The sequence below is a fragment of the Myxine glutinosa genome, chromosome 8, assembly GCF_964187855.1.
Source record: "Myxine glutinosa chromosome 8, kmMyxGlut1.1, whole genome shotgun sequence".
In the NCBI taxonomy this organism is placed as follows: domain Eukaryota; kingdom Metazoa; phylum Chordata; class Myxini; order Myxiniformes; family Myxinidae; genus Myxine; species Myxine glutinosa.
In genome coordinates, this window is record NC_136268.1 from 4,091,117 (window position 1) to 4,110,486 (window position 19,370).

At 45.8% G+C, this 19,370-nt stretch overlaps 1 protein-coding gene across 7 annotated transcripts in view; it reads right to left on the bottom strand.

The window, feature by feature from the left end:
• Positions 1-2,822: 2,822 nt before the first annotated feature.
• Positions 2,823-19,370, bottom strand: part of TMEM117 (transmembrane protein 117) — a 159,353-nt gene continuing 142,805 nt past the window's right edge. For all 7 annotated transcript variants that reach the window (XM_068124019.2, XM_078782878.1, XM_078782877.1 and 4 more), the window contains 2 exons: positions 17,608-17,731; positions 2,823-4,417 (listed from right to left, as the gene is read on the bottom strand). In XM_068124019.2, coding sequence (XP_067980120.1) covers positions 3,774-4,417; positions 17,608-17,731 — 768 coding nt within the window. In that variant the 3' untranslated portion in view covers positions 2,823-3,773. The remainder of the gene's footprint in view (positions 4,418-17,607; positions 17,732-19,370) is intronic.

The following is a 19,370-nucleotide window of genomic DNA, read 5'->3' on the forward strand; positions in this document are numbered from 1 at the left end:
GGGCCTTTCACTCACTCACCGCAGGCAGGTTGGTGGTCTTTCTGTCTTCTACCGACTCCTCTCCGGCCTTGCTCCCCCAGCTCTCTCTGTGCTCTGTCCCCCCAATATTCCTTCAGGTCGCACAAGATCTGCCTGCAACCCTCTTCTGGTTAAACTGCCAAAGTCTAGGCTCTCTGCTCACATTCACTCTTTCATTCCCCTTTTCTCCCGCCTCTGGAACAAACTCCCCCACTCCCTTCAATCCCACTCCTCCCTCCAGGTCTTTAAAACAGCTGTTCACCACCATCTCTTATCTTCCCCCATCGAAAACCTTGATCTTTTCTACCCCCGGTAATTCACCCCAGAGTCCTTGCAGTGTTCATACGTTTTAATCCTCTCCCACCTCCCCCCAAGTCCTCCCGATGTCCCTGCTCTCAAATGTTGTGTTTGTGTCCTTCCCCCTCTCTTTTGTGTCCTTCCCCCTCTCTCCCCATCTTGTCTACCGCTCCCCTTGTTTTTTGTGTTTTGTGTGTCGGTTTGTCTTTTTGTGTGATTAATGTTAGCTCTTTCACGAGCCTCGATCTTGTATACAAAAAAAAAAAACCAAAAAAAAAACCCATCTACCAAATTTCGTCGGAATCCATCCATAACTTTTTGAGATATCCTGCTATGTATCGTTTTTGGCCCTATCTTCTCTCAATGGAGAAGAATCACCAAAAACAATCTTCAATCCAGATATTCCCCAAAATCGAATCACTTCGTCCTGGACACACACCCAACCCGTCCACCAAATTTCGTCGGAATCCATCCATAACTTAAGATTTCCTGCTCACAGACAGACAGACGGGGTTGGAAAAACATCCTCTGTCCACCTTCGGTGACGGAGGTAATAAGGGAGAGTTATGTGCTCACTCTACCAATTAATAGATGAGAAACATGACTGCGCAGCGAAGGGAAAAGAAAAACCACGTAATAAATTGCGAGTACCTCGTGAAAAGCTTCATCCAGTGCGCCCTGAATGCGCCACGCTCAAGCTCAACTGATTCATATTGCAGGCTTATCGGGCCCATCGCCGACTAATCAAAATCCTTTTGTGGATTTCGGAAAGATGCAGACAATAGAGTTTGTAAATCGCATTGCCGGAGTGAAATAAGTCGTGTTGACAACTCATGTCCACAGGCATTTCAGCACATAGTCCTCATGTACTACAAACATGTCCTGTAGGCTCTTGAATGTAAATAAATTGTGCGTGCAATGGACTGACGTTGTGTGGAACTCTACTTTAAGGGGATTACAGGAACATGGGTGGCCTAGCAAATGTGTGACAAGCTCTCAAAGCCAAAATAAACAAGAAAGAGCAATCAGAGATTGAAAACCCTCACCAGGATGTATTTTCAGTGTTTTTAAGGCTTTTGTGTTAAAGCAAATATGGCGGCCGAACCACGTAACCGATGACGTCAGCATTATTTTTTTTCTCCACAAATTTATTCCAAGATTATGCTCAATAAATTTCATCTTGATCGGATGAAGTTTTGTACTTGTCGAATTATGACGTCATAATGGAGGCACCTATGACATCATCATTAACATATTTTATTCCCCATGGAGAGGTCTTTACAATGAGCCATGTCTCAATTTTTTCTATGCAGTGCTTTCGGAGATAGAGGTGCAAAGTTTTTCGTTTTTTTCCAAGATGGCGGCCGAACCACGTGACCTATGACGTCATAAGTATCATTAGAAAATTATACAGGTGAAGTTGCACCTATGGTGAAAATTTCCTGTCTATTGGACCAACTGCAGAGAAAATCATATTTATTCTGTGCGGACAAACAGACAGACAAACAGACAGCCAAACAGACAGACAAACAGATAAACAAACGGACTCAAATGCAATTCCCTCTCCTCAGGCGAGGGTAACAAACAAAATGGCATCTTATTTTGGAGATATAGAAAAGGAATGATACTATAGTACCATGACTACTTATTTTAGCGGAACAATTATTCTCACCTTCTTGTGGGGTTGGACAGGGAAAACTTTTGATCCAAGTATTTCATGAATTGTCTGGCCAGGCCTGATGTTCGACTGAAGGTGCAAACTTCAGTGATAACTCGGCTACCCTTTGCAAAAAGACACCGTGGGATGTTTACCGACTACCGTCAACCAGTGCGTCCGATGGACGACGGACAGATTGATGTCTCGCCCTGTCTGCAAATCGCTAGTCTGACAGTGTATAGATGGGTCGAGTTTATGAAGTAATCAGTAAAGGTAACTAAAAAGCTGCTAAAACCAATGGTGTTGGAGACCCATTTTGTACTACATGCAGCAAGATAAAATGAGCAAAATAAAACCTATGGAAAAGAGGGTTTCCCACAATATCCATCTTCTTACTATAATTCACCAAATGTCCGTCCGTCTGTCTGTCCGTTCGAAGGTACCGCAAAAACGGCTGAACTGATCGCAACGATATTTTGGGTGGGTAATCCCAGGACCCCCTGGAGTAAATATGGCTATATTGTTTTTCCAATTTTTCCAATTTTCCAATTTTCCAGTTTTTCCAAACACGATGGAATAATATTTACCGATGTGACCAGTAATGTGGCTTTTATTGAAATTATACATACCAGAAGAGAGTAGATCGACTCCTGACGAACTCTTCCTATATAAACGTGCGGCTCCAAAGTAACACGGCAGCGTGTGCAAAGCGACTGAGAAAGACGTGTAGCGGCCGCTTCCGTGTTACAGATTCGGCGCGCACTCTTCACACATAAACGTGCGACTGAGAAAGACGTGTAGCGGCCGCCTCCGTTTTGCAGAATTCAATCTTTTCTCAAAATGGGCGCCAAGTACTGTTTAGATTTTGATGATTTGCGTGTGATATGATTCAACGGATGTTTATATATATCGTTTAAAATAAAAAAAGCCTTCAATTTCTGATATTTTGCCTTTTTATTTGGGCTTCCCAATTGAAGCCCCGCCCGTAGGGTGGGTACCGTTGCTAGTTACTATTATTCACCAAATGTCTGTCTGTCTGTCCGTGTGTTCCCAGGTACCGCAAAAACGGCTGAACCGATCGCAAAAAAATTTGTGGTAGGTAATCCTGGGTCCCCCTGGAGTAAAATAAGCTATATTGCTTTTCCAATATTTTCCCCAATTTTTCCAATTTTCCAGTTTTTCCAAACACGATGGAATAATATTTACCGATATGAACAGTGATGTGGCTTTTATTGAAATTCTACAAATACTGTTTAGATTTTGATGATTTGCGTGTGATATGATTTAACGGATGTTTATATGAATCGTTTAAAATAAAAAAAAGCCTTCAATTTCTGATATTTTCCCTTTTCATTTGGGCTTCCCAATTGAAGCCCCGCCCGTAGGGTGGGTACCGTTGCTAGTGAATGCAATACAAAGGAAGAATGGTAAGAGAAATAAAGAAAGACGAGGCAGAGAAACAGCACAGGAACTGACTTATGAGCACCAAAGAGGAACAGGAACAGTCCCAAGTAATTGTCATATTTAGTTTCGAGAAAGTGATGACAAAAAAAGGAGTTATTCAGCCATGGGAGGGTACATCAAACATAGCAATCATTTGTGCTCCACACAACTTTTCCTCAAACACCTCGTCCATCTACCTTACCCTAGACAACAAAGCATCTGTAGAGTTTTGACCTCCCAAGGTAAATTGTTTCCAAAGTTATCGAGCATGACAGTCATTTGACAGCTTCCACATCCTATGGGAAACTCACCCGACAACAAGGAATTCTGCAGTCCAGAGCAGGTGGCGAGTTCATCGTCAACTGCCAAGGTAATTCGAGATCGACTTCCCACCTGGCGTCACTATCGTGGTTACTTTCGGCCGATCAGGTTGTGCACCTGGAAAGTTTGTTGCGGCTTCAGGGGCAACATGAGCACCTTCCTCCAGTATATTCTCTCGGTTCTCTAATTCCAAAGCGGTTGCATCAAAAATGTCAGTGCCAAACGAGATCCACCTCTCCTGCTGCCCATCAACCAGGTGCGAAAGAGTCCCAGCCACCTGCTTTCGGCTCAAAACCAGAGCTTCTATTTGAGCCACCTCGATTTTGTTAAAGCGGCCGAAAACTGAAATGAGGACCCCAAACATGACGAAGGCGAGCATGCTGGGAATGAACGCAAGGCATTTGACAGGTAGGCTTGCACCTACATAACGGCTGAACATGATGCTGTCGGAAGAACCATACGTACGGTTAGTACCTGGATCACTGTGGGACCACCGCCATTTCCAGTTCAGCGTCGAAGCGTTGAATTGTTCCAACTGTAAGGGGTCTTCCACCGTCCAAATCATGCCATCAGGTGCAATGTACTGCCCATAGTCATATGGTTGATAGAAGATTTGGTTCTTCCACATGTTGAGGTCCAGCATTAGTACAATGATAATTATCCCATAGGTGAACCACTTTCCTACAGGTGCAAAGACAAAGAATATTGTCAGTTCGAATATAAATGCCAATTTATCAACTTAATCAGCAAAATAACCTTTGAAAACAGGTAATGCGAAGTCATTTGGACCATAATGCAACAAGAACGAGTTCAAAAGATTGACATCGTCCAGCAATACGAATTTCGAAGGAAACGTTAAAGCGAAAACAAATATTTTGAACCGCGAGGAGATCCCATTTGACCTTTGAATAAGAAGAAAAAGACATAATATGCCAAAGCCCAGTTGGTTTTACTAATTTTGCTGTACCGAGTTAAAGGCCGTCAATCGGCCATCTTTGGTCGGATTACAAAACAACATCTTCTGCTTATGTATACTCTCATGTATTGTCTTTGTGTCAAGTTTGAACAAAATCGGTCCATGCCTGTCGAGAATTGGTTGGGGACATGTTTAATCAACAAAATGGCCGCCAGTCGGCCATCTTGGATCTGATCTCGAAAACAAATGACGTGCATATGTAAGCCATCATTCGTTATGTGTGTGCCAAGTTTGCACAAGATCGGAAAATGCATATGCGAGAAATGGTTGAGGACACGTTTAATCTACAAAATGGCCACCAGTCGGCCATCTTGGATCTGATCTCGAAAACAAATGGCGTGCACATGTAAGCCATCATTCATTACGTGTGTGCCAAGTTTTCACAAGATCGGAAAATGCATGTCCGAGAAATTGTTGAGGACGTGTTCAACTGCAACTCTTCTCCAATGGCTTGATCTCTGACCATCAATTTGGTTTCAGGCCAGGTCACTCTACTCTGAACATGCTGATTCTGCTGTCTCAACAATGGATGGAGGTCCTCAATGCCAAACAGGAAATTAGAGCTGTGTCCCTTGAAATATCACGTGCCTTCGATACGGTCTGGCACCCAGCTATGCTCACCAAACTCTCCTCCTATGGTATCCATGGAAATCTCCACACATGGCTTGCGGACTTCCTCTCTAGTCGTAGTCAACGTGTGGCCCTGAATAGATTTCCCTCATCTCCATTCATGTTCTGGCTGGAGTTCCCCAAGGCAGTGTTCTGGGCCCTGTGCTTTTTCTGGCCTTCATCAATGATATCTCTGAGTCTCTTGAAAATCCTCTCTACCTCTTTGCTGATGACTCCACTCTCTGCCGCTCCATTCCTCATCCCTCAGATCGGCAGTCTGCAGCCTCCTCACTCTCTGCAGACCTGGACAAAATCACAGACTGGTCAAACAAGTGGAACATGTCTTTCAATCCTGACAAATCTCACACTCTTACGATGTCTCTCCGAAAAGACCGACTGGACAACCCTCCCATCTACTTTCTGAATAATCCTCTCCAAGAAGTTCTGTCACTCAAGCTTTTGGGTCTCACCATCTGCCATCATCTTTCCTGGGAAAACCACATTTCCAATCTGGCCTCCAAAGCCAGTCGCCGACTGGGCATCCTCCATCGTGCGAAGTCCTTCCTTGGCACACCTGAACTCCTCACCTCATACAAGGCTTTCATCCGCAGCTCAATGGAATACTGTTCCCCCCTCTGGGCCGGTGCTCCTGCCTCCTCACACCTAGCTCGGCTTCACGCTGTTGAAACCAAAGCTTTCAGAAACATTGGAATCTCCCGCGATGAAGCTAACTCCGAGGGCCTTTCACTCACTCACTGCAGGCAGGTAGGTATAGTGGGGCTGCTTAACTGATGAATTGTGCCTTTTCCCTTAAAAGCATGAAACTTGGCACATGGCTAGAATACCCCAAAAGAAAGATTTTTAGTCCAGGGGGCATCTCCAATTTCACCCCATATGGCGGCCATCTTGAAATCCAAGATGGCCGCCATAACAGACCTGTTTTGATGAATATCTCCATAATTAGAACAGCTATCTAAATGGTTGCAGTGCCTGCACCTACATTTTTAGGGTCTAGGAATCCAATGGTAACATAAAATATTAAGCAGTCATATGAAAATATTAATTTTGCATAGTATCATGCATACTGGGAATGCATATAAATACTCTTAACAGGTTGGCATTCTTCAGTGATTAAAAGTGTCTATGACATCGCAGACTGTAACTGTGCCATCTTGTGGTTTTCTAGTCTTTGCTGCATTCTCCATCACATGCGCAGAGAGAAGTACAGGGAAGTGCAGCTTTCTTACACCGGCAACGACCAGTACATCCTTTTTTGCACCCACACTTAACAAGTTCATTGCAGATCTTTGCAGCCTCTGGAAGTGTTGTCCATATTGGTTTGAACTGGCCAGCAGACGTTTTTTGCCAACCCCATTCAGTGGGGCTTGGTAGATCAGGCTTAGCATGCAATGCTTGTCCCCAGCATAGTGCGCCTTGGTATACTGCCCGCTTTACGTGCTGCACAAGGGCATCATGTGTCGGTGGAATTGATTCCACAGGTCTGCCCTTCTTTGCAAACAGTTTCTTTTGTACAATGTTAATGTCAGTAGCAGTACTTGTGCGATCATACAACAGAATAACAAATCTCTCAATGACGTTCATGCAGGTTTCAGTTATCTCTGTGCTCTGGTGGCAAATTTCTGCTAGTACCTCTGTGAGCTCGGGGAATGATTCCCACACATTCCATGCAGTTACCTTTCCACGCCCATTAAACGCTGAAGAAGTGTCACACCCTGTTAGTGCATGAAACATGGGGAGGGCTTTAGATTTCTCAGGGCCAAGAGCTGTGGCTATATCATGTGCAGAGATAAATCGCATGTTCTTGCCTGTCCCAAATTGTAACCATATCATCACTGAAAGCTTCTGGGATGGTGTAACTGCAAGCATGACAACATCTGTGTCCACAGTTTGTATGAGGACCTTACTATGCCCTCTCTGTGTTGCATCAGCAGCATGTAGGAACATCCGACCTAGTCGGATGTCTTTCCGTCTTCTACCGACTCCGCTCCGGCCTTGCTCCCCCAGCTCTCTCTGTGCTCTGTCCCCCAAATATTCCAAAACAGGTCGCACAAGATCGGCCTGCAACCCTCTTATGGTTAAACTGCCAAAATCTAGGCTCTCCGCTCACCTTCACTCCTTCATTCCTCTTTTCTCCCGCCTCTGGGACAAACCCTCACATTCTCTTCAATCCCACGCCTCCCTCCAGGTCTTTAAAACAGCTGTTCACCACCATCTCTTATCTTCCCCCATCCAAAACCTTGATCTTTTCTACCCCCGCTAATTCACCCCAGATCCACCGTTTTGAAATACCAACTTCTTTCCTGGAAGTCCTTGCAGTGTCCTTGTGCTTAATATTTCTCCCACCGCCCCCCTTCCCACGCCTCCTCAAGCCCTCTCCCTCCCACAGATCTCCCGATGAACCTGCTCTCAAATGTTGTGTTTGTGCTTCCCCCTCTCTCCCCATCGTGTCCACCGCTCCCCTTATTATATGTTTGAAGTGTCTTTGATTTTTTTGTGTGATAAATGTTAGCTCTTTCATGAGCCTCGATGTTGTATCCAATTTAAAAAAAGGTTTTTTAAAAAGTAATATGGCTGCCAGTCTACTAGTCCGCCATCTTTGATCAATCGCAAAATAAAGTGAGGCGCACGTATGTGCTCTCATTTATTCTGCTACTCGCACTTGCCCCTGAGCTTTGTTGTCCCGATTCGACTCCCAACCCATCGTTAACCTGCTGGATTGGTACTTCGCAGGTAGAGTGTTGCGTTACAGGTAGAGAATCGCAGCTACCTTCGCAGGTAGAGTGTTGCGTTACAGAATGCGCCGTCCCTCGTTTGGACGTTCAGCTGGGTGTCCATTGTGCGAGCATCAATTGATGGACGTAAACGATCCCACAGTGTCTTTCAAGAAGAGCAGGCGAGTTATCCCTGACAACCTGAACAAATTCAAAATTCCTGCCATAATCACCTTCATTTCAACGTCAGGCCTGGCCAGTTGGTTCTTGGAAGATGGGGGAGGGTATTAGGATGGGGAGGATGGGGAGGAGTCTTTTATCACCCCCGACCCCTCCTTTCCACATCCAATTCCCTTCGTTTAAAAAAATCCACAAATGTCACTCAAAGCACACCACCTGGACACCAGTCGTCTGTATTTTCAATGTTCTTCCCGTGAGCGTCCATATGTTCACACGGATGCAATCAATGTCTTCGGGCTATCTCAGACACGTGACAAATATATGTAAAAACTAGATTTAGATGCATTAAGCACAAAGTGCTTTGAGCGACTCGTGAAGGTACGAAGTGTGAAACACCGTGACAATGTGCACAGCATTCAATTACCTGCGCCCTTTATATATTTAATTATTTGGAGAAGGGAGATCACGTGCACCTGACAAACGTACAATAAACAAACTAGCTTGAGCAACTCGTGGCACCAAGAAGTAAAAAGTGAAATCATCACGAGGGGAGAAACAAGAAGAAGACAATCGGTACACAAAAGGATGAATGTGTTGACGATGAACAAGAAGGAAGAGAATGACAAGTGAGGAAAATAAAAAGGAATCCATGACATTGAAACTTATGATGCAAAGATGCGGGGATGGAGAAAGATGAGCTCGTTCAAAAAGTCATGGCTTCTTGTGAAGCTCAACTCTGCTTCAGTAGTCTCGAAGAAGGAGCCATAGAACATGAATCGTCTCAACCAAACGTTGAGAGAGGGATGCTAACCACCCTGGGAAAAATGTTGAGAGAGGGATGCTAACCACCCTGAGAAAAATGTTGAGAGAGGGATGCTAACCACCCTGGAAAAATGTTGAGAGAGGGATGCTAACCACCCTGGAAAAATGTTGAGAGATGGATGCTAAATACCCTGGGAAAAGTGTTGAGAGAGGGATGCTAACCACCCTGGAAAAATGTTGAGAGACGGATGCTAACCACCCTGGAAAAATGTTGAGAGAGGGATGCTAACCACCCTGGGAAAAGTGTTGACAGATGTATGCTAACCACCCTGGGAAAAATGTTGAGAGAGGGATGCTAACCACCCTGGGAAAAATGTTGAGAGAGGGATGCTAACCACCCTGGGAAAAGTGTTGAGAGAGGGATGCTAACCACCCTGGGAAAAATGTTGAGAGATGGATGCTAACCACCCTGGGAAAAGTGTTGAGAGAGGGATGCTTACCACCCTGGGAAAAATGTTGAGAGATGGATGCTAACCACCCTGGGAAAAATGTTGAGAGAGGGATGCTAACCACCCTGGTAAAAGTGTTGAGAGATGGATGCTAACCACCCTGGGAAAAATGTTGAGAGAGGGATGCTAACCACCCTGGGAAAAGTGTTGAGAGATGGATGCTAACCACCCTGGGAAAAATGTTGAGAGAGGGATGCTAACCACTCTGGGAAAAATGTTGAGAGAGGGATGCTAACCACCCTGGGAAAAGTGTTGAGAGGGATGCTAACCACCCTGGGAAAAATGTTGAGAGATGGATGCTAACCACCCTGGGAAAAGTGTTGAGAGAGGGATGCTAACCACCCTGGGAAAAATGTTGAGAGATGGATGCTAACCACCCTGGGAAAAATGTTGAGAGAGGGATGCTAACCACTCTGGGAAAAATGTTGAGAGATGGATGCTAACCACCCTGGGAAAAATGTTGAGAGAGGGATGCTAACCACCCTGGGAAAAGTGTTGAGAGATGGATGCTAACCACCCTGGGAAAAATGTTGAGAGAGGGATGCTAACCACTCTGGGAAAAATGTTGAGAGAGGGATGCTAACCACCCTGGGAAAAGTGTTGAGAGAGATGCTAACCACCCTGGGAAAAATGTTGAGAGATGGATGCTAACCACCCTGGGAAAAGTGTTGAGAGAGGGATGCTAACCACCCTGGGAAAAGTGTTGAGAGAGGGATGCTAACCAACCTGGGAAAAGTGTTGAGAGAGGGATGCTAACCACCCTGGGAAAAATGTTGAGTGAGGGATGCTAACCACCCTGGGAAAAATGTTGAGAGATGGATGCTAACCACCCTGGGAAAAGTGTTGAGAGATGGATGCTAACCACCCTGGAAAAATGTTGAGAGAGGGATGCTAACCACCCTGGGTAAAATGTTGAGAGATGGATGCTAACCACCCTGGAAAAATGTTGAGAGAGGGATGCTAACCACCCTGGGAAAAGTGTTGAGAGATGGATGCTAACCACCCTGGAAAAATGTTGAGAGAGGGATGCTAACCACCCTGGTAAAAGTGTTGAGAGAGGGATGCTAACCACCCTGGAAAAATGTTGAGAGATGGATGCTAAATACCCTGGGAAAAGTGCTGAGAGAGGGATGCTAACCACCCTGGAAAAATGTTGAGAGATGGATGCTAACCACCCTGGAAAAATGTTGAGAGAGGGATGCTAACCACCCTGGGAAAAGTGTTGACAGATGTATGCTAACCACCCTGGGAAAAATGTTGAGAGAGGGATGCTAACCACCCTGGGAAAAATGTTGAGAGAGGGATGCTAACCACCCTGGGAAAAGTGTTGAGAGAGGGATGCTAACCACCCTGGGAAAAATGTTGAGAGATGGATGCTAACCACCCTGGGAAAAGTGTTGAGAGAGGGATGCTTACCACCCTGGGAAAAATGTTGAGAGATGGATGCTAACCACCCTGGGAAAAATGTTGAGAGAGGGATGCTAACCACCCTGGTAAAAGTGTTGAGAGATGGATGCTAACCACCCTGGGAAAAATGTTGAGAGAGGGATGCTAACCACCCTGGGAAAAGTGTTGAGAGATGGATGCTAACCACCCTGGGAAAAATGTTGAGAGAGGGATGCTAACCACTCTGGGAAAAATGTTGAGAGAGGGATGCTAACCACCCTGGGAAAAGTGTTGAGAGGGATGCTAACCACCCTGGGAAAAGTGTTGAGAGGGATGCTAACCACCCTGGGAAAAATGTTGAGAGATGGATGCTAACCACCCTGGGAAAAGTGTTGAGAGAGGGATGCTAACCACCCTGGGAAAAATGTTGAGAGATGGATGCTAACCACCCTGGGAAAAGTGTTGAGAGAGGGATGCTAACCAACCTGGGAAAAGTGTTGAGAGAGGGATGCTAACCACCCTGGGAAAAATGTTGAGTGAGGGATGCTAACCACCCTGGGAAAAATGTTGAGAGATGGATGCTAACCACCCTGGGAAAAGTGTTGAGAGATAGATGCTAACCACCCTGGAAAAATGTTGAGAGAGGGATGCTAACCACCCTGGGTAAAATGTTGAGAGATGGATGCTAACCACCCTGGAAAAATGTTGAGAGAGGGATGCTAACCACCCTGGGGAAAGTGTTGAGAGATGGATGCTAACCACCCTGGAAAAATGTTGAGAGAGGGATGCTAACCACCCTGTGAAAAGTGTTGAGAGATGTATGCTAACTACCCTGGGAAAAATGTTGAGAGAGGGATGCTAACCACCCTGGGAAAAATGTTGAGAGAGGGATGCTAACCACCCTGGGAAAAGTGTTGAGAGAGGGATGCTAACCACCCTGGGAAAAATGTTGAGAGATGGATGCTAACCACCCTGGGAAAAGTGTTGAGAGAGGGATGCTAACCACCCTGGGAAAAATGTTGAGAGATGGATGCTAACCACCCTGGGAAAAGTGTTGAGAGAGGGATGCTAACCACCCTGGGAAAAATGTTGAGAGATGGATGCTAACCACCCTGGGAAAAATGTTGAGAGAGGGATGCTAACCACCCTGGTAAAAGTGTTGAGAGAGGGATGCTAACCACCCTGGGAAAAATGTTGAGAGAGGGATGCCAACCACCCTGGTAAAAGTGTTGAGAGAGGGATGCTAACCACCCTGGGAAAAGTGTTGAGAGAGGGATGCTAACCACCCTGGTAAAAGTGTTGAGAGAGGGATGCTAACCACCCTGGGAAAAGTGTTGAGAGAGGGATGCCAACCACCCTGGTAAAAGTGTTGAGAGAGGGATGCCAACCACCCTGGTAAAAGTGTTGAGAGAGGGATGCTAACCACCCTGGTAAAAGTGTTGAGAGAGGGATGCTAACCACCCTGGTAAAAGTGTTGAGAGAGGGATGCCAACCACCCTGGTAAAAGTGTTGAGAGAGGGATGCTAACCACCCTGGTAAAAGTGTTGAGAGAGGGATGCTAACCACCCTGGTAAAAGTGTTGAGAGAGGGATGCCAACCACCCTGGTAAAAGTGTTGAGAGAGGGATGCTAACCACCCTGGTAAAAGTGTTGAGAGAGGGATGCCAACCACCCTGGTAAACGTGTTGAGAGAGGGATGCCAAACACCCTGGTAAAAGTGTTGAGAGAGGGATGCCAACCACCCTGGTAAAAGTGTTGAGAGAGGGATGCCAACCACCCTGGTAAAAGTGTTGAGAGAGGGATTCTAACCACCCTGGGAAAAATGTTGAGAGAGGGATGCCAACCACCCTGGTAAAAGTGTTGAGAGAGGGATTCTAACCACCCTGGGAAAAATGTTGAGAGATGGATGCCAACCACCCTGGGAAAAATGTTGAGAGAGGGATGCCAACCACCCTGGTAAAAATGTTGAGAGAGGGATTCTAACCACCCTGGTAAAAGTGTTGAGAGAGGGATGCTAACCACCCTGGGAAAAATGTTGAGAGAGGGATGCTAACCACCCTGGGAAAAATGTTGAGAGAGGGATGCCAACCATCCTGGTAAAAGTGTTGAGAGAGGGATTCTAACCACCCTGGGAAAAATGTTGAGAGAGGGATGCCAACCACCCTGGTAAAAGTGTTGAGAGAGGGATGCCAACCACCCTGGTAAAAGTGTTGAGAGAGGGATGCCAACCACCCTGGTAAAAGTGTTGAGAGAGGGATTCTAACCACCCTGGGAAAAATGTTGAGAGAGGGATGCCAACCACCCTGGTAAAAGTGTTGAGAGAGGGATTCTAACCACCCTGGGAAAAATGTTGAGAGAGGGATGCCAACCACCCTGGTAAAAATGTTGAGAGAGGGATTCTAACCACCCTGGTAAAAGTGTTGAGAGAGGGATTCTAACCACCCTGGGAAAAATGTTGAGAGAGGGATGCTAACCACCCTGGGAAAAATGTTGAGAGAGGGATGCCAACCATCCTGGTAAAAGTGTTGAGAGAGGGATGCTAACGACCCTGGGAAAAATGTTGAGAGAGGGATGCTAACCACCCTGGGAAAAATGTTGAGAGAGGGATGCTAACCACCCTGGGAAAAGTGTTGAGAGAGGGATTCTAACCACCCTGGGAAAAATGTTGAGAGAGGGATGCTAACGACCCTGGGAAAAATGTTGAGAGAGGGATGCTAACCACCCTGGGAAAAATGTTGAGAGATGGATGCTAACCACCCTGGTAAAAGTGTTGAGAGAGGGATTCTAACCACCCTGGGAAAAATGTTGAGAGAGGGATGCCAACCACCCTGGTAAAAATGTTGAGAGAGGGATTCTAACCACCCTGGTAAAAGTGTTGAGAGAGGGATTCTAACCACCCTGGTAAAAGTGTTGAGAGAGGGATTCTAACCACCCTGGGAAAAATGTTGAGAGAGGGATGCCAACCATCCTGGTAAAAGTGTTGAGAGAGGGATGCTAACCACCCTGGGAAAAATGTTGAGAGATGGATGCTAACCACCCTGGGAAAAGTGTTGAGAGAGGGATGCTAACCACCCTGGGAAAAATGTTGAGAGATGGATGCTAACCACCCTGGGAAAAGTGTTGAGAGAGGGATGCTAACCACCCTGGGAAAAATGTTGAGAGATGGATGCTAACCACCCTGGGAAAAATGTTGAGAGAGGGATGCTAACCACCCTGGTAAAAGTGTTGAGAGAGGGATGCTAACCACCCTGGGAAAAATGTTGAGAGAGGGATGCCAACCACCCTGGTAAAAGTGTTGAGAGAGGGATGCTAACCACCCTGGGAAAAGTGTTGAGAGAGGGATGCTAACCACCCTGGTAAAAGTGTTGAGAGAGGGATGCTAACCACCCTGGGAAAAGTGTTGAGAGAGGGATGCCAACCACCCTGGTAAAAGTGTTGAGAGAGGGATGCCAACCACCCTGGTAAAAGTGTTGAGAGAGGGATGCTAACCACCCTGGTAAAAGTGTTGAGAGAGGGATGCTAACCACCCTGGTAAAAGTGTTGAGAGAGGGATGCTAACCACCCTGGGAAAAGTGTTGAGAGAGGGATTCTAACCACCCTGGGAAAAATGTTGAGAGATGGATGCCAACCACCCTGGGAAAAATGTTGAGAGAGGGATGCCAACCACCCTGGTAAAAATGTTGAGAGAGGGATTCTAACCACCCTGGTAAAAGTGTTGAGAGAGGGATGCTAACCACCCTGGGAAAAATGTTGAGAGAGGGATGCTAACCACCCTGGGAAAAATGTTGAGAGAGGGATGCCAACCATCCTGGTAAAAGTGTTGAGAGAGGGATTCTAACCACCCTGGGAAAAATGTTGAGAGAGGGATGCCAACCACCCTGGTAAAAGTGTTGAGAGAGGGATGCCAACCACCCTGGTAAAAGTGTTGAGAGAGGGATGCCAACCACCCTGGTAAAAGTGTTGAGAGAGGGATTCTAACCACCCTGGGAAAAATGTTGAGAGAGGGATGCCAACCACCCTGGTAAAAGTGTTGAGAGAGGGATTCTAACCACCCTGGGAAAAATGTTGAGAGAGGGATGCCAACCACCCTGGTAAAAATGTTGAGAGAGGGATTCTAACCACCCTGGTAAAAGTGTTGAGAGAGGGATTCTAACCACCCTGGGAAAAATGTTGAGAGAGGGATGCTAACCACCCTGGGAAAAATGTTGAGAGAGGGATGCCAACCATCCTGGTAAAAGTGTTGAGAGAGGGATGCTAACGACCCTGGGAAAAATGTTGAGAGAGGGATGCTAACCACCCTGGGAAAAGTGTTGAGAGAGGGATTCTAACCACCCTGGGAAAAATGTTGAGAGAGGGATGCTAACGACCCTGGGAAAAATGTTGAGAGAGGGATGCTAACCACCCTGGGAAAAATGTTGAGAGATGGATGCTAACCACCCTGGTAAAAGTGTTGAGAGAGGGATTCTAACCACCCTGGGAAAAATGTTGAGAGAGGGATGCCAACCACCCTGGTAAAAATGTTGAGAGAGGGATTCTAACCACCCTGGTAAAAGTGTTGAGAGAGGGATTCTAACCACCCTGGGAAAAATGTTGAGAGAGGGATGCTAACGACCCTGGGAAAAATGTTGAGAGAGGGATGCTAACCACCCTGGGGAAAATGTTGAGAGATGGATGCTAACCACCCTGGTAAAAGTGTTGAGAGAGGGATTCTAACCACCCTGGGAAAAATGTTGAGAGAGGGATGCCAACCACCCTGGTAAAAATGTTGAGAGAGGGATTCTAACCACCCTGGTAAAAGTGTTGAGAGAGGGATTCTAACCACCCTGGTAAAAGTGTTGAGAGAGGGATTCTAACCACCCTGGGAAAAATGTTGAGAGAGGGATGCCAACCATCCTGGTAAAAGTGTTGAGAGAGGGATGCTAACCACCCTGGGAAAAATGTTGAGAGAGGGATGCTAACCACCCTGGGAAAAATGTTGAGAGGGGGATGCTAACCACCCTGGGAAAATGTTGAGAGATGGATGCTAACCTCCCTGGGAAAATGTTGAGAGAGGGATGCTAACCACCCTGGGAAAATGTTGAGAGAGGGATGCTAACCACCCTGGGAAAATGTTGAGAGAGGGATGCTAACCACCCTGGGAAAAATGTTGAGAGAGGGATGCTAACCACCCTGGGAAAAATGTTGAGAGGGGGATGCTAACCACCCTGGGAAAATGTTGAGAGATGGATGCTAACCACCCTGGGAAAATGTTGAGAGAGGGATGCTAACCACCCTGGGAAAATGTTGAGAGAGGGATGCTAACCACCCTGGGAAAATGTTGAGAGATGGATGCTAACCACCCTGGGAAAATGTTGAGAGAGGGATGCTAACCACCCTGGAAAAATGTTGAGAGAGGGATTCTAACCACCCTGGGAAAATGTTGAGAGAGGGATGCTAACCACCCTGGGAAAAATGTTGAGAGAGGGATGCTAACCACCCTGGAAAAATGTTGAGAGAGGGATTCTAACCACCCTGGGAAAAATGTTGAGAGAGGGATGCTAACCACCCTGGAAAAATGTTGAGAGAGGGATGCTAACCACCCTGGGAAAAATGTTGAGAGAGGGATGCTAACCACCCTGGAAAAATGTTGAGAGAGGGATGCTAACCACCCTGGGAAAAATGTTGAGAGAGGGATGCTAACCACCCTGGAAAAATGTTGAGAGAGGGATTCTAACCACCCTGGGAAAATGTTGAGAGAGGGATGCTAACCACCCTGGGAAAAGTGTTAATAGATGGATGCTAACCACCCTGGGAAAAGTGTTAATAGATGGCTGTCTTTACCCTTTAGATCCCTTAAATCCCTATCGACTCTTTAGATCTTTATACCCGTTGGACCCCTGAGATCTGTAGACCCCTTTATAACTTTAGAGCATTTAGAACGTTTTAGTCCTTTTAAGAGCTATTTCGTCGTTTTATTCCCCTTTTCATCCCATTAGACCCTTTCAACACTTGAGACCTATTACACCTCTTTATGGTCTAAACTGGTTTAAGGGTCCCCTCACTGGACAAAAACGAATGGAACAGTTTTCATCAATTTAAAACCCAGTCATCCTACTTATAGTTTACACTAAGCGGACACAATGGAGTTTACAAAGTCTTTCAGTCTCCACTGTTGATACATTTTCCATCGAAACTGACAAATCAACGTCATCACCGAATACACCCAAACTCTCTGTGAGCAGAATATCCCAGGAAGTTGTAGACGGATTTGGACAAAACGAAGTGGACAGATTGGGTGTCGACCAAGAACAGATCGATTCGATTTTGGTGAAGATCTGGATCTGGATCGAGGAAAATTTTAAATTGGCCAGATTGGGCCAAAACAATATAGAGTATGCACGATATTTCAAAAAGTTGTGGACGAGTTGTGGTCAAACTTGGCGGATGAGTTAAGTAGGTGACAAGAACAAGCCGATTCGATTTTGGTTCAGGTTCGGATCCAGATCAGTGGGATACATGACGTCATGTGTTCAGGTGGCGGAGCGATGTGCTCCACCGAGCGTCGTTCTCGTTGACTCGAAAAGGACATCAGAAATTTCTGAAGGTACCGAATTGATTTTCACAAATGATTGTCACATATCACGTGGTATTTTATGCAATATCAGCCTCCTCCTCCTCCTCCTCCTTTTTAATGCACAGCAAGATAGGTATAGAGGATGTTGCAATGCCGTAGTCTTACCTGTAATATGAACATGGTATTGATCTCTGCAGATCCGCCGAGGCAGTCTTATGCGGATGTAGGATGTGGGAAGACCAGGAAGATTGATGTCCACATCTCCTAGGAAATGAGGAAACTGCCAGTCCTAAAAAGACAGAAAGAGGGAAAAGAAGAAGAAGAAGAGTGAGAATTTAACCTTCAAACCTTCCTCACTTAATCAACCGCTTTTCCTCCTGAAGTCTCAAACAACTCATTTCTCTCTTCATATTTAACCTTTCCTACTGTTTTTTTTTTCAAAATCAAAATTTCAGAAAGGTTGCTAAACTGGTCTGTGACCCTCCTGAGTTTTTTTTTAGTTTTTTTTTTGGAAGGTATACAAGATCGAGGCTCGTGTAAGAGCTAACATTGATCACAGAAAGACAAACTGACACATAAAACATATGATAAAGGGAGCGGGAGAACAGGATGGAGAGCAGGGACATCGGGAGATCTGTGGGAGGGAGGTAGGCTTGGGGGGGAGGAGGCCTCATTCTGCCTTCAAATCCATTGCAGAGATCAGAGTTGAATGGAGTGCATCCACCAGAAGTCATTGTTGAGACACCACTTGCTGCACAAACCATTTATTTTGAAATCATGAGCCAAGGGACATCCACCAGTAATGACAAATCGTTCCGATTGACCTGGTGTCCTCGGAGCATATTTCCCGAGCTCCCTGATGCCAGAGCTGCTGTTCCCACAGTCAAATCAGTTCATGTTCGAGCTAAGTGGTGGCCGTCTGATTACTTTCAATATGGCATTTTCTCCCACGTGCCCACATTTACCCCCCACGTTTTGCCCACATTCTCATCAACATGCAGATTTGTATTCAGAAGTAATAATTATTAAAAGATCACAAAGCAAGCTGATTAAACGGAACCTTTTGCTCCCGACATTTATGAATCCGAAGGTGCATTTTCACATTTTACCCAGGGAAATAACGAGGTTTGTCCAACCAGAGTGCAAACGAGATGCGTTTTCATGGGCAAGGACAAATGGGTGGCACAACAAAGCACTCAGGAAAAAGGCAATTTGCCAGCACCGTTGATTAAACGTCATTTCGGTGTGCCGTTTGGTGCCGCATGGCCAATTGTGTGTTTATCTCCAGGCAGAAACCAAAAAAATAAAACAACAACTTCAAGGAGCCATTCGAATGAAGCCATTTGTGTGCTTTGTCAAGCAGTGCTAAATAACATTTCTTTGCCATCGAGTTCGACCTAATCAGGGCCCCTTTGAGCCTGCAAATGTCGAGGCCATTTGGTGCAATTCACATCTTCAATGTGTGATTTCGCAGTTACGAGCTGCTTCAATCAGGATGCTTTATGGATGAAGCTTCAATAATTGAGACTGCTGCATTATTTTGGACGTGACTCAACAAAATTAACTAGGTGGTATTCATAGAATACTTACACCATGCAGTCACCTTGGTGCGAGCCAACTCTTCTGTTTTTGAAAGGTTTTTACGGCATAGCCCATAGGGCAAAGCCGTCTAGAACAGCGTTTGTCTCTCCGTATGTATGTATGGATGTCCCCTCAAACGTAAACCAATCAGAGCTGAGGATCTGGTCACATGACAGGGTGATGTGATTACGTCTGATATCATTACGGCGTTACAGCGGCTGACTCTCCACACACCGCCATTTTGATTTATATGCCGTTCATGCCGAACCTGTCAAATATCACAATCGCCATGCTCTACCTTCATTCAGTGTGAAACACAGACAAACCGATTGTTAAAATGATCATCA